Source organism: Cottoperca gobio, chromosome 4 (genome assembly GCF_900634415.1).
Source record: "Cottoperca gobio chromosome 4, fCotGob3.1, whole genome shotgun sequence".
Taxonomy (NCBI): Eukaryota; Metazoa; Chordata; class Actinopteri; order Perciformes; family Bovichtidae; genus Cottoperca; species Cottoperca gobio.
The window spans coordinates 22006370-22020923 of NC_041358.1; the positions used below are offsets into that span (position 1 = coordinate 22006370).

The window sequence follows — 14554 nt, forward strand, 5'->3', positions numbered from 1 at the left end:
ATTTAACACGAGTAGAAACGTAGGAAACATATATTTTATTAGCCTATAATTGCCTTTTTTTTTAAATAAAATGATTTGCCATATTCAGCCAGTTTATTGAGGACAATTTGGAGTCAGTCCTTCATAATAAATATAAAATCTGATCAGGGCTGTAACCAGGAATGCATAAACATTAAAATAATAAGTCCATTTGAACCCTACTCTCCAAACACGACGAAACCAAAAATAAATTCTCTAAAATGTTTCAAATTTGATTTTCTCTTTTTTAATCACATGACCAGTTTAGTTATATATTCTGTACATTTTAGGAAATTAAATATTTCATTGTTTTTTTCAAGAAACCTCCTTTTCTACTATTACTAAGTTATATGTCAAATAAATCAGTAATATTTTATTTCCCATAATTAATTCAGAATACATTCAAGATTACATAAGAGTTTCTAAAATGATTGAACAAATCTTTGACCTGTAACTCAAATCACAGAAATTACGATGGAATAGAGTAGCAGCTGCGCATGCGCACCCAGTAGAGTGTCTCCCACGTGGGTGTAGAGGTCTATCCATCCTGTCCTGTCAGTCTGCAGACCTCAACAACCAAGTTCAGTCCATTTAACCGCTGCAGAAGTTTCTCCGGGACTCTCAACTTTTCCTCATAAACAAACATTCAAACTGCAGAAGCTGCTACACGTAAGTTAAGCTAACGTTACTAACTAGCTTTGTGCTAACTATAGTACCTTTTAGCCACTTAGCTTCCACACAAGTAGCTTGAAGAAACAAAACATGGGAACACAGCCCCAACTTTTTGTTTGGATATAGGAAACCCCGGGCATTATTTCGCTGTTAACTCATCATGTCAAAAGACACATTGAGAAGTTGTATCCTACATGTTGTTTGTAGACAGACTGTCACTCGCATCACATAGTGTGTGTGTGTGTGTGTGTGTGTGTGTGTGTGTGCGTGCGTGTGTGTAAGTGAGTTAGGGATTAACCGAAAGCTCATGACCGTGCAGTGTGTGACCTGCAACATGCACACAATCAGGGAGCTAATTGTTAGGAGGTTGAGTGTGTTTAGAGTTTGGTTTTCTTGAAAGAATATTATGTTGCATGATAACACTTTCTGTTTTAATATGAAGAAATGTTTTTCCTCTTTTAGAGTTAAGATTATATAAACTGAGGTTAGGTTGTTTTATCATACAACTGCAACATTGCCTCAACACATCTCCTTGGTCTGAATATTAATAATACAAATAATAATAAACCTTATGTATAGTACTTATCAGGTACAAAGTGCTTCACAGAGAGTAAAATACCTAATGATAAAATACATACAGATAATGAACAAGATCAAATTTAAAAACCAGTCAAATAAAAAGGGTGCTCAGATTAAATCAACTCGTGCTTTCTGATAAAAGTACATTTTTAGACTTAAAAGCTGTCACTGCTGATCACAGCCTTATTTCCTCTGACAGGTCGTTCCAGGGCCTCAGTGCCCCAACATTTCTGTCCCATTTTAGCTTTCAGCCTGCACTTTGGAAGATCTTAAACTACGCAAAGGTTCTTGAGGGATTTAAAAAGTCATAAATTACGTCTGAACCCTGGTCATAAAAAGCCTTAAAGGTATTCAATAAGATCTTAAAATAAATCCTAAAAAGAAACAGGAAGCCAATGTGAAGCTAAATCAGTGGTGACGTGATCGTACCTCTTGGTTCTGGTTAAACACTGAACATGAGATCTTGGGGGGGGCGATGTCGTTGCTTGAGATTCCTGTACTGAGTCCTGCAGGCTTTGCATAGCGTCGCAAACGGCCTGCTATCTGATTATTGGTTTATCTGGAGATAAAGGTCAGCCTCAAGGAGAAGATGTTAGACGCCTTACATTTCATCAATCATCTGTATTGACCTTTGACCTCTGGTCTTTTACTTCAGAATATGCTCTTAGTAAGAAGGCGTAAATCAATGCCATTGCCTACAATTCATCATCTTTGACATTTTGTGATTTGATTTTAGTCTTTACACTGGATTTATTTCTCCGTGTCTCCATCAGTCATGGCTGTAGTGAGGTTCTACAGTAATGAAGTTGTGAATGGGCGAGCTTTACAGAGGGCCGCCAAGCTCCGCCCGCAGCTGTCCATCACCACCGAGCTGTGCTACAATGTGGAGCTGACGGGTGAGTGTGTAACCGCTCGCACGTTGATGATGAAGGCACTAATAATTGGAGATGCTGAGGTTGCACACAAAGTTTAGTTCATGAATATAACTATTAAGTGTGTGCCTCCTTTTTGTGTGTGGCAAGCGGAAGAGCAAACGTCCGACTGCAGTGAAAATGTTGTTTTTAAAAGACTAAACGTCATCAGATATACTTCAAAGCAGAATATTTCGTTAGATCAAAACATGTTAAATGTAACATTATTACATCATTGTATTAAATGTAGACGCTCTGGAGTTATTGGAAATGTTTGGATCACACAAGTCGGAAAAGCTACGTATCCACCACTTCAATATAATTATACAAATAGTATAATATTAATGTTAGTGAAGCCTAATCTTTATCTGCAACTGTGCAGAAATACCAGGTTTAAACATAATGAATAGACGTGCAGACAAAGGCTGTGCATTCAAGTGTGGATTTAGAATTTGATGTCAACGTTATGAATGAAGTTTAAAAGTTTTCTGTACAGTCCTAGTAGCCTGGAGCAATTTTCCACACATTTCCAATCTTTTCCATTTATCCATGTCGCCATGTTCTCATTTGTTTCCTCCTGCTCTCTGCTGCAGGCTGTGAGAGTCTCAGTGCCGAGCAGAAGGAGGTTCTCCTCTGGCTGTTCCGTCCTCCCCTGCAGGCAGAGCCGCTGTCTGAGAAACCAAACCTCACAGAGGGCAGCGGGGAGAAACTGGTGGAGATTGGACCCAGGTACTACTGCATGATAAATGACCTCTATTACATGCTGTGGCTCTGCTTGTGTCCTACAATGGGCTTTATGTTCTTCATTAAATTGAAGACATCTGAAACTGATGACCTGGGCGGTACATGAAAAAAAGTATCTGACAGTCTTCATTAGCGGGGGAGATGGCTGACTTGTCATGGAGATTGTCAGCGGTGACCTGATAACAGAAATGTGGTCAATGCTGATATGTTTTGCAGCTGGGCAGTAAATTAAAGGTGCAGTAGTTACATTCAGGTCCACAGATCAACAAGACAAGCAGGACCTGTTGTGGGCCCAACATACAAGCGTTGGCATGAGAGCTGTCCAAGATATTAAAGGTTAATCTGTTCTGTACAGGACACCTGAAATAATAAATGGTTGATTATTAGATTAATAATCTGGCGTGATTATCACAGGAAGATAATATGCAAATGTAATGTGTCATACTGACTGTGGGTGAATATGATTTGTATTCTTATGAATGCCAGCAAAAGTTAACCTTATGGTATACCTTCAGGTTATTAATGATTTTGATAAAACAAAATGTTTTGAATCAGTGACTCATTACCAGACATCAAGTGCAAAAGTCTTCAAACTTGTTTTGCTCTTCAGGTTGAACTTCTCCACCGCCTGGTCCACCAACGCCGTGTCCATCTGCCAGAGTGCCGGCCTCACTGACGTCACACGGGTCGAGCTGTCTCGCAGGTTTCTAATCAAGGTTTGCACACACACACACACACACACACACACAGACACACACACACACACACACCTTTTTATAGAGCACTGATGAGATCTGTGTGTCCTCCCCTCCAGACAAAGAACGGAGAGAGTGTGAACAAACTTGATGGAGACATAAAGAAGCTGATTGAGTGTCTGTATGACAGCATGACAGAATGCATCTATCAACATCCCATCACCTCCTTCACCGTGGAAACCAAGCCACAGCCGGTGTTTGAGGTGGACATCCTGGGGAAGGGTCGTGCAGCCTTGGAGACGGCAAACAATGAACTGGGTGAGACTCTTAAAGGTTTCTAAATTAGTGGAGTCTCTCAAAGCTCTCTTCAGCTTCAGCCTCTCCATCTTTTGACTTTTCCTACTCAGACTGAGTCTCTTATGATGTTCTGTAAACTTCCTCTCTTTTCTCTTTCCTCGTGTCTCTCTTTTCAGTATTGCAGCTTTTTGACTGAGTCTGCTGGAGGTAACGATGTCACATGATGCATGACATTATTACTTAGCTGGTTGAAGTCACAGGACCGCAGCGATGCCACTGTTTATCTCCCACGTGCATGTGTGTGTGTCTAATGTGATAGAAATCAAACCCAAAAGAGGGAAAAGCTTTCTCTGTTACTGGAGAGACACATACTGAATAAGTTGATCTGACTGGTTTCGTCCAGCTTTTATGTTTCCAGCCGACTCTTTTCTCTCAACAGAGACGATAAGTAAAAAGGTTTTAAATGATAAAGTTGACTTTTGGGTAAACGGTGTAACTATAAACTCAGAATTTAAACATTTTACTTTCTAATGCCCCAATAAGGGCCGTAACTAATAAGCATTTTGATTATGGAAAATGTTTTCTTACTAAATCGATTCATTGTTTTGTCTAAAAAATGTTAGAAAATAATTTTTAAAATGTTCCATTTCCATTTCTTACAGCCCCCGGGGAACGTGTTCACGTTCCACACAAAGATTTAAAGTTTAAAACAACATAGGTTTATGAAAAGCAGCAGATCCTAACAATAAGAAGTAGCTACTTCATAGCATTTGTGATAAATGTTCTCTCGATCGACACATCAACTCATCACCTTTTTTGAGGTTTAAACGGACACTGCCCACCGCGACAGACAGAACGTGGTGTGTGTGTGTGTGTGTGTGTGTGTGTGTGTGTGTGTGTGTGTGTGTGTGTGTGTGTGTGTGTGTGTGTGCATTTGTTCACACTCTGCTGAATCACTTCTGCGCAGCTTCATTAATATTCACAAGCTGCTCAAATAGAATATTTTAAGTGCATAATTTGTAGGCTCTCCCATGCTCAACCGGTGAATTAAGGAGATGAAAAATGGCACGTCTGGAACCTATTGACACTATAGACGTTTAATTCCCGCTAAGGGTTGTTTACACCTTCACTATTTTGCTTCCCCCAGTTGAGTTAAACGTGGTGTTTAATAGAAGGGGCACAAATTCTTATAGGTGACAACACATCTTAAAGCAGCGTTTACTTACTGTAATAATCCTTTATAATAACAGTCTCTGCAAATTAAAAGGATGAAATGTAACTTTACATGCATTAGATACTGTGTGATACTTAAGTGTGTGTGATGTCTTTAATTGATTGATTTGCATCCTGGCCCGTGTTAAAGCTTCATCTACAAAATGATCATTTGTTTATCAATTACAGTTTTGCTTTTGTCAAATGCAGCTCCCATTTACTTCTCGATTCACAACCTTTGTTAAAGAAATCCTGGCAGTTTAGTTATTGATCACTTTCAGGGTGAAGTCTTCCTTTTTAAATGAGTGCAAACTACTTTGTAAGTTAATGTCTGAACTGCTGTTTATAATAACTAATTATACAAAACAAATTCCATCTTTGGTGGTGGTTGTTTTTTTATACAGGGCTGGCATTTGACTCCTGGGATCTGGACTACTACACATCGATGTTCCAGAGGATTAAAAGGAACCCCACCAGTGTGGAGTGCTTTGACCTGGCCCAGTCCAACAGGTGAGGTTTGTCCACAACGAGCAGCTTGGCCGGACTGCTTTGTGTTGCTCGGCTCTGTAGTCTTTGTTCCTGAGTGGTTTTTTTATTCTGCAATGTGTTCTTTGTGCCCCGGTGTCCCAGCGAGCACAGTCGTCACTGGTTCTTCCGTGGGCGGATGGAAATTGACGGGCAGGAGCAGAAAGAGACTCTTTTCAGTCTTATAATGGACACCCAGCGGCACAGCAACCAGAACAATGTCATCAAGTTCTGCGACAACAGCAGGTGGGAGTGGAAGGTGTGTGTGTGTGTGTGTGTGTGTGTGTGTGTCTGTGTGTGTGTGTGTGTGTGTGTGTGTGTGTGTGTGTTCGCACTGACTCAATGTATGCGTGTGTGTCCAGTGGTATCAAAGGGATGGAGATTGAGTGTGTTTACCCAAAAGATCCATCCCAAGCCAGCCCGTACGAGACACGGCCCTCTCTAAGACACGTCATCTTCACAGCAGAAACTCACAACTTCCCGACAGGTCAGGACACACAAAACATCTTGTTTAGTTGCAACTTAATTCTCCTCTTTCGTCCTCATGCAAGTAATCCTTATCAAACCCATCTGACCTGTAGGTGTAGCACCTTTCAGCGGAGCCACCACAGGCACAGGGGGTCGTATCAGAGACGTCCAGAGTGCTGGACAGGGAGGCCACGTCATCGCCGGCACTGCAGGATACTGCTTCGGCAACCTGCACGTACCAGGTCTGTAAACCAGCGTGCGTCACCTTGTTAACTTAAAATGTGAAATAGTTCTTAAATGAATAATATCCTTTGTCACTGTCCATGGCTGCAGGTTACGTTCTCCCCTGGGAGTCTGAAGGAGAGGGCTGGGAGTATCCTTCCAGCTTTGCCTCTCCGCTGCAGGTGGCGATTGAGGCCAGTAATGGAGCCTCAGACTACGGCAACAAGTTTGGAGAACCGGTCCTGTCAGGTATTGAACCCCGCCAATGCATGCCTAGATTTACTTTAACCGTTAATTCTTTATTTGTTTATCTGCATTTTATTTTTCTAGATTTTTAATTGTTTAGTCTATAAACAGTTTTTAAAAATGGTGCAAAAAATTAAATTTGCAATTTCTCACAGCGACGTCTTCAATTTGTTTTTGTCCGACCAGCACCTTAAAGATATTCAATTTACTGTCATCTGTGACAAAGCAAAGCAGTGAATCCTCCGTCTGTCTATTGGCCAAATAGATTAATCCACTAATTGTTTCGGCTCTAATTGATTTATGTTCATTGTTGATTAATCAATTTATTTATTTGAATATTATATATTATTATTATATGAATAGCATCAAATGTTTCTTAGATAAAACCAGAATGTGTGTCATGTCAAAATCAGTTCTTTATTCTGATTTAGTTGCCAAAAAACTAATTATTTTTAGAATATAAAACCGAGAACATCGAGACATTTAAGCATCTGTGAAACTGAAATCAGCAAATGGAGGTTTCCACTTGATAAAGGATGTTGTCATTTGTTATAATTAATTTTCTCTCCGTCAGATGGGTTGATTGATATTAAATTGTATTTAGCATTTTAATAAAAAATGTTCTGATTCCCTCCTCCTAGGTTTTGCTCGTTCTTTCGGCATGCGGCTGGCTAATGGAGAGCGGCGGGAGTGGATTAAGCCTATCATGTTCAGCGGTGGTCTCGGTTCTATTGAAGATACACATGTAAAGAAAGAAGAAGCTGAGACTGGTAATGCGTTTGCTCAGTGTGTGTGTGGAATCAATGCAGAGACTATATTTAGAGATATCGATTAACGACTCGGTGTCCCTCTGCTCCTCTGCTGTCCTTGTCGATCAGGAATGGAAGTGGTGAAGATCGGAGGCCCGGTGTACAGAATCGGCGTTGGAGGAGGAGCGGCCTCTTCCGTAGAAGTACGCTCGCTACAGTTAATCACACAGCTGTGACCTCACCTGGTGCAGAGGTTTCGGGGTATTTTTAAATACGTTTTGGATTGCAGGTCCAGGGGGACAACTCCAGCGACAGGGATCTGGGTGCAGTTCAGAGGGGAGACGCTGAGATGGAGCAGAAGATGAATCGTGCTCTCAGGGCGTGTCTGGAAAGAAGCAGCGGGAACCCAATCTGCAGTATACATGATCAGGGGGCGGGAGGAAACGGTATGAAACATAAGCTTTTTTTTAAAATAAATATAGTATAAAAAATATCCACCAAACATTTTATCGTCTCTTATACATTTTTCTTTTGTTTTAAACATGGAAGATGATAAATCTAAAATAAAAGGACTGCTTTCAAGATACTATACATCAACCACATTTACGTGTATCCATCCTTATATCAATACCATATTTACCCTTTTATTTATATATATTATACAATCATTTAAATTAAATCAAGAAAAACCAAAAAAACACATTAAAAAACGATTCTGTATTCACGCTCCTTTAAACTCGTGAACCTGGATACACCCTGTCCCACAACTCGTATATTTTAAGTGCATTTTTAATTTTAGATGTACATGTTTCCATCTTCAGGTAATGTGCTTAAGGAGCTCAGTGAGCCAGCGGGAGCCGTGATCTACTGCAGTAGATTCAAGGTATTTAGCACATGAACACGGCAACACAAAGATACACAAACACACACATTCTGCCTTTTCTTATTGTTTTCCTCTTCTCTCCGTCTGTGTTTTACAGAAAGGTGACCCCACACTGAGTGTACTGGAGCTGTGGGGGGCTGAGTATCAGGAGAGCAATGCCCTGCTGCTCCGTCCTTCAGACAGAGGCTTCCTGGAGAGAGTGTGTCAGAGGGAGAAGTGTCCTGTTGACTTTGTGGGAAACATCACTGGAGACGGCAAGGCACGTTTCAGCCGGGATCAAGTCAATAAATGCACATTCATCGTACTAATGAATCCACTTAAGTGATCACACTAATTAATATAGATTCAAGTTCAGCGTCATTGGGTTTATTTAAATCTAATTTCTCCCACAGATTGTGCTGGTGGATGACGAGGGAGGCAGAGGTGATCAGGCAGACGGGGGGCGCTGTCCTGTCGACCTGCAGCTGGAGTGGGTTCTGGGGAAGATGCCGCAGAAGGAGTTTAAGATGGAGCGTCGGGCCCCGACCCTTCAGCCTCTGGTTCTTCCTGCAGGACTTAAAGTCAAAGATGCACTGGACAGAGTTTTACGTTTGCCTGCTGTGGCGTCCAAACGCTACCTGACCAACAAGGTGTGTTCTTCATCCGTTCATCAGCCTCTGTCTTTAGTAGACATTTTGTTGACCCAGCTGTCCTGACCTCACCCACCCACCATCCACCCCAGTGCCTCTTTGTCCTCAGAGCCCAACCAGAGGTGTCCTCCAAGAACATTTATGTTATTTATTCAGTTAGTTATTTGTTTTTCTTATTTCTCTTTCTTTCTTCCTTTGCTTAATTCTGTCTCTCCCCTTTTGCTCTCTCACCCCTCTATATCTTCGTCAATTAAAACCTATCCATCCATACAAACGCACACACACACCTGAACACATGCGTACCACATTTGAAATTTAAGCCACACATCATGCCTTTTTTCTTTCTCTCTCTTTGTTTTCTCTCGTGTTGTTATTGTGTCGCTCGCTCTTTTGCTTCCTTATATCTCGCTCTCTCATATGTTTCATGTGTTTGTTTTCATGCTGGTCACTTGCATTGAACTATAAACCAAAAGAAGTACATTTTGTGCAGACACTTTGTGACTCTACGTCACCCCACTGCTTCTCTCTCTCTCTCTCAGGTGGACCGGTCGGTGACTGGGTTGGTTGCCCAGCAACAATGCGTCGGCCCTCTCCACACCCCATTGGCCGACGTGGCTGTTGTTGCTCTGTCACCGTTCAGCCTAGAGGGAGCAGCTACTGCCATCGGGGAGCAGCCAATTAAAGGCCTGGTCTGTCCTGTAGCCGGGGCTCGCATGGCTGTTGGAGAAGCTCTTACAAATTTGGTGTTTGCCAAAGTCACAGCGCTGCAGGTACAGTACATGATGATTTGTCCCTACAAAATAAAATAACAACTCTGTTGATGTTCTTCAGGTTAGAATTGGTACACAGAACAGATGATATGTTTTTTCCTCTTTCAAATAAATAACCCTGATCTCCCCGTCGTGTGTTTCAGGATGTGAAGTGTAGCGGTAACTGGATGTGGGCTGCCAAGCTGCCTGGTGAGGGTGCCAGTCTGTGGGAGGCCTGCAAAGCCATGTGTGAGGTCATGGGTCAGCTGGGAGTGGCCATCGATGGGGGCAAGGACTCTCTGAGTATGGCCGCTAGAGTGGGGAAAGAGACGGTCAAAGCTCCAGGTACTGTCTGTCTGTCTCTCTGTCTGTCTCTCTGTCTGTCTCTCTGTCTGTCTCTGTCTGTCTGTCTGTCTGTCTGTCTGTCTCTCTGTCTGTGTTTGAGTGTCTTAGTTAAGCTTGACTGTCCCGCTGCTTCTGTTTTAGGTGCTCTGGTTATTTCGGCATATGCTGTTTGTCCTGACATCACAGCCACTGTGACACCCGACCTTGAGGATCCAGATGGCAAAGGTAATTCACACAATGATAATGTTTTAACTTATCATTATCTAAGTAAATGCTGATTTATTTTTCCCTGATGGTGATAAATAAGTCCTAAGTGTTACATTAGTGCTACGCTCTGACGTCAACTGAAAGCTGGTTTTCTTTGCAACAGCGGCACCAACAATAATACCACTTTGAAACACTAGGGGGGGGGGGGGGGAAGAGTCCTTCAGGAGCATCCTGTATGTCTGACTGTCTTTCATTCATGGTTTTGGTTCAGTTAACTGAAATAGGACTTCTGAATCTGATATGTCATCATCTCACCCAGACGGCACACATCTTTCTCTCTCTACCAAATATACAAAAATATGCACACACACTCCTCAGTAACAGACTCGTACCCTTTGTCCTCTGTGTGCAGGCGTGTTGTTGTGGGTTCCTCTCAGTCCAGGCCGTCATCGTCTGGGAGGCTCTGCTCTGGCTCAGTGCTACAGTCAGCTGGGAGACTGCTCTCCTGATCTGGAGCAGCCAGAACTATTGGCTGCCTGCTTCAACACCACACAGGCTCTCATACACGGTCAGCAATGAGCTACCTGCCACAAAGGAGAGAAAAGCTTAACATTGTTTACTGTGATTCAGTCTTTGTGCAAACTTTTCTTTAGCTTTATTTGCATTCTTTATTCTCTAATCGTAAGGCCACAGCGTTTCACTGTGATACACAGCCACCTGGTGGTTTTACTGTGTATTTTCATTTGATAAAAAGCAGCCGGAGCTGGTGGCTCTCATCTTTTCTGTGACATTTTATTCCCTCATGATGAAAGGAAACGTAAATATTCCAGCAACCCTCTAAAGTTGTTATAGTAAAAGTGTCATTGAAAACTGTGGAAGATGATATTGGACGAGACTGACATTGGGAGTTTTCTTTGCTTCTTTCAGATCGTCTGCTGAGTGCCGGACATGACATCAGCGATGGCGGCCTTATTTCCTGCTTGCTAGAGATGGCGTTTGCAGGAAACCGTGGGATTGATGTTGAGCTGTCATCACAAGAAACTGGAGGTTAGTGAGCTGATGTGTCCCTTAGTTTGGTTTCTGTGTTATTCACACGTACACAATATGAACTGTGGTTGTAATCATAAAGTCATGCAGTGTTTTTGCGGCGTCTCTTTTCTGCACAGTCATAGAGCTGTTGTTCAGCGAGGAGCTGGGTTTGGTTCTGGAGGTTTCACAGCTCGATGTAGAAACGGTGTGTCGGAGATACAGCGACACAGGCGTGCAGTGTCATCGTGTCGGCAGAACCTGCGGCTTTGGGCCAGAGGCTGTGGTGAGACATCAACCTCAGTATGCATCTCAACGGTTGATATTTCACCTCTGATTATAACCGTTGTTTTTCTTTTTCCTTGTGTTACAGGTCAGTGTTCGTGTGGATGGACAGGAGGTACTTAAAGAGTCGCTGCCTAACCTCAGAGCATTATGGGAGGACACCAGTTTCCAGCTGGAGCGCCTCCAGACCAATGAGATCTGTGTTAAACAGGAAGAGGAAGCGCTAGCCAAGAGGACACAGCCGTACTTCAAACTGACCTTTGACCCCTCTGTAATGCCCAGCATCAGCCCGCTCAGTAAGACCAAACAGGATTGGTAGCATTCACAATGATTTAGTGCATTCAACAGCAACTGACCAACATGAAAGCTGGAGTGTGGGACTCTTACGTCCGTTACATTTCAGCCCTTGCCAAACTGCTGAATTAAGTTTATCGCCGTCGGGGAAAGCTTTCTGTATTTCGCAGTAAACTGGAGTTGTGATGTCTGAGGGGACTTTCCTGCGCTGGCACACTGTTATGTGTTTCATGTCAACCAGCCAGAGTAAAGGTGGCAGGAAGGGGGAGAGGGACAATAGCGACCGTAGCAGCTAGGAATTTGACGGGGGAAGTTTCTGGAATGAATGCTCCAGATAAAATAGAAACTTGGCGTTCAGAGGAAGGATCAAAGTATAAAAAAAAAAAGAAAGCAATCGATGGCGAGGACAAACACGTGTTGATTTACCGGCATACCTCATAAGCACACATCAACAGTGTTTGTGTAATGACTCTCACTGCAAGAAGGGGGAGTTTAAAACAACCCAAGTATTCAGTGCATTGATATCAAAACTTTGATCTTTGAGTAGTTATAACCTCTCATTTTTATTTTAATCTCTCTGATGCGTGTTGTTCTTCCAGGTGCACGTCAGCCTCGCGTCGCTGTGGTCAGGGAGGAGGGCAGTAACGGAGACCGAGAGATGTCTGTGTCTCTGTATATGGCGGGCTTTGAGGTAACTGTTTAGAGCTTTATTAAAAGGGCTGAACAATTCATCCGAATATTATCAGAAAACGCAACACGTACTAGTGTAATATCCCAATTACAGGAGGCGACATATTAGTTAAAAGCAAAACGTGTCAAAATACCATTCTGAATTAAGTATTGTGGTGCTGCAGAGATGTATCGGCCTACAATTCGTATTCTACAGACCTATTTGGTACATATCCTCACAAAATATCCATGATGATCATTCCCTCCCTATTCATGAACTGGATATATGTTGACCATATGTCTATATTTATTTGTGTAGGTGTGGGATGTCAACATGCAGGACTTGTGCTCTGGCTCCATAAGTCTGGAGTCTTTCAAAGCAGTCGTGTTTGTTGGTGGATTCAGCTACGCAGACGTCCTGGGATCAGCTAAAGGCAAATAAAGATCCATATGTACACACACTCATAGACTGCTTGATATACAAATTATTGTTTGTGTAATGCATGTCATCCTTCATAATAGGTTGGGCTGCTACTGTTGCATATAACCCCAAGGCCAAGGCTGAGTTTGATCGCTTCCGGCGGCGGGACGACACACTGAGTCTGGGAGTGTGTAATGGCTGCCAGCTGCTCGCCCTGCTGGGCTGGGTGGGAGAGGACAAGGATGGAGCAGGTAAGAGGACGAGGCACAAAAAGCCATGCCTTTTAATAGGAAAAACAATTCTATAGTGGTGAACTGAGACGATGCAAAAGCAATACGTGAAGAAATGAACGTAATCATCACAGAGGAGACCTTTTAAAAAAGGTTGCTGAGTTTAAAATTCTTTCCAATTTCCCTCGCAGAGACTGAAGTGGTGCTGACCCATAATAAGTCCGGCAGGTTCGAGTCTCGGTTCGTCAGTGTTGGGATCCAGGAGTCCCCGTCCGTCTGGCTGAGAGGCATGGAGGGCTCAGCTCTGGGAGTCTGGGTTGCACATGGAGAAGGTACAGTAACATGTGGTTGTCCTGAACTTGGCAAAACTGGTGCGTGTAGTCAAGGAAGGCAGCATTGCATCGAAATGAATTGAAAGCCCATTTGTTTGGTATTCATTTATTTTTTAATCCAAAATGACAGGTGTGAAACCTCCACAGGACAGTAGCACATGGTGAAAAAAAACTCACAATTATTCCAACACTCAAGTTGTTTTTTTATGCGCTCACTTTGCTATGTGAAACCAAGGTCGGGTCACCTGCCAGGCACTACAGAAATATGGCTATATCGTGCATAAAGCATCTTCTCTATTCAGATTAATGTATTTTTGTACGTTACCTGATAGAAATACATTTAATAAACTAAATGTAACACCAACGTGAACCTTGGTTCAGACTTTCAGTTGTGTTAAAAGTTTTGAACTTGCACAACTCATTCTGGTGACTCATAAGTTGCAGGTCAGTGTGTTCTGTAATCAACAGCTGTGTTTGATATTCATTTCCCCCCCCCCCCCCCCCCCCAAACTTCTTCCCTTCACAGGTCTGATGCAATTCCGTAGCTCTCTGGCCGAGGACCAAATTATTTCTGGTGGGCTCGCACCTCTCCGTTACCTTGACGACCAGGGTCATCCCACTGAGGAGTACCCTCTGAACCCTAACGGCTCCCCGCAGGGCGTAGCAGGGCTCTGCTCCAGGGACGGGAGACACCTGGCCATGATGCCACATCCGGAGCGCTGCACCTTGGGCTGGCAGTGGCCCTGGGCCCCGAGGGACTTCAGACCCTCTCTCACACCTTCCCCCTGGATACGCATGTTCAAGAACGCAGCTGCCTGGTGCAGCAACACGGAGTAGTAATATTCTGTTTGCATTGGTGCTGCCAAAGTAGTATTATTGTCTTTTGGGGGTTGTGGGTCAACTGAAACAGGAAGTGTGATACTTACTGTGGTACTTTGTCTGTTTGCATTATTACCTGCTGTAATACTTTATGACTTTGAGACTATTGTGGATTCTTGTTGACTTTGTTTACATTCTACAGGTTTCAGTCAGGCAGTCACTGTACATGTTACAAAACTGTCATGTACGAGTCAAGTCTGCTGACGTTATCAATGTTAAACATGGAATTTGATAATAAATACTTAAAATAAAAACATCAGAAGCACA

At 42.9% G+C, this 14554-nt stretch overlaps 1 protein-coding gene across 1 annotated transcript; it reads left to right on the forward strand.

Annotated features, from left to right (window-relative positions):
• Positions 1-501: 501 nt before the first annotated feature.
• On the forward strand, positions 502-14552 carry pfas (phosphoribosylformylglycinamidine synthase). The gene is made up of 28 exons (XM_029429473.1): positions 502-687; positions 2043-2165; positions 2774-2909; positions 3535-3640; positions 3739-3937; positions 5533-5638; positions 5759-5899; positions 6016-6140; positions 6235-6363; positions 6455-6592; positions 7231-7359; positions 7468-7541; positions 7628-7784; positions 8160-8221; positions 8319-8480; positions 8614-8850; positions 9390-9620; positions 9764-9944; positions 10086-10169; positions 10564-10719; positions 11079-11198; positions 11318-11463; positions 11551-11758; positions 12356-12447; positions 12745-12859; positions 12948-13097; positions 13268-13408; positions 13935-14552. Exons 2-28 carry the CDS (start codon positions 2045-2047, stop codon positions 14243-14245), a joined length of 3957 nt encoding a protein of 1318 aa, XP_029285333.1. The 5' UTR covers positions 502-687; positions 2043-2044; the 3' UTR covers positions 14246-14552.
• The last annotated feature ends 2 nt before the right edge of the window (positions 14553-14554 follow it).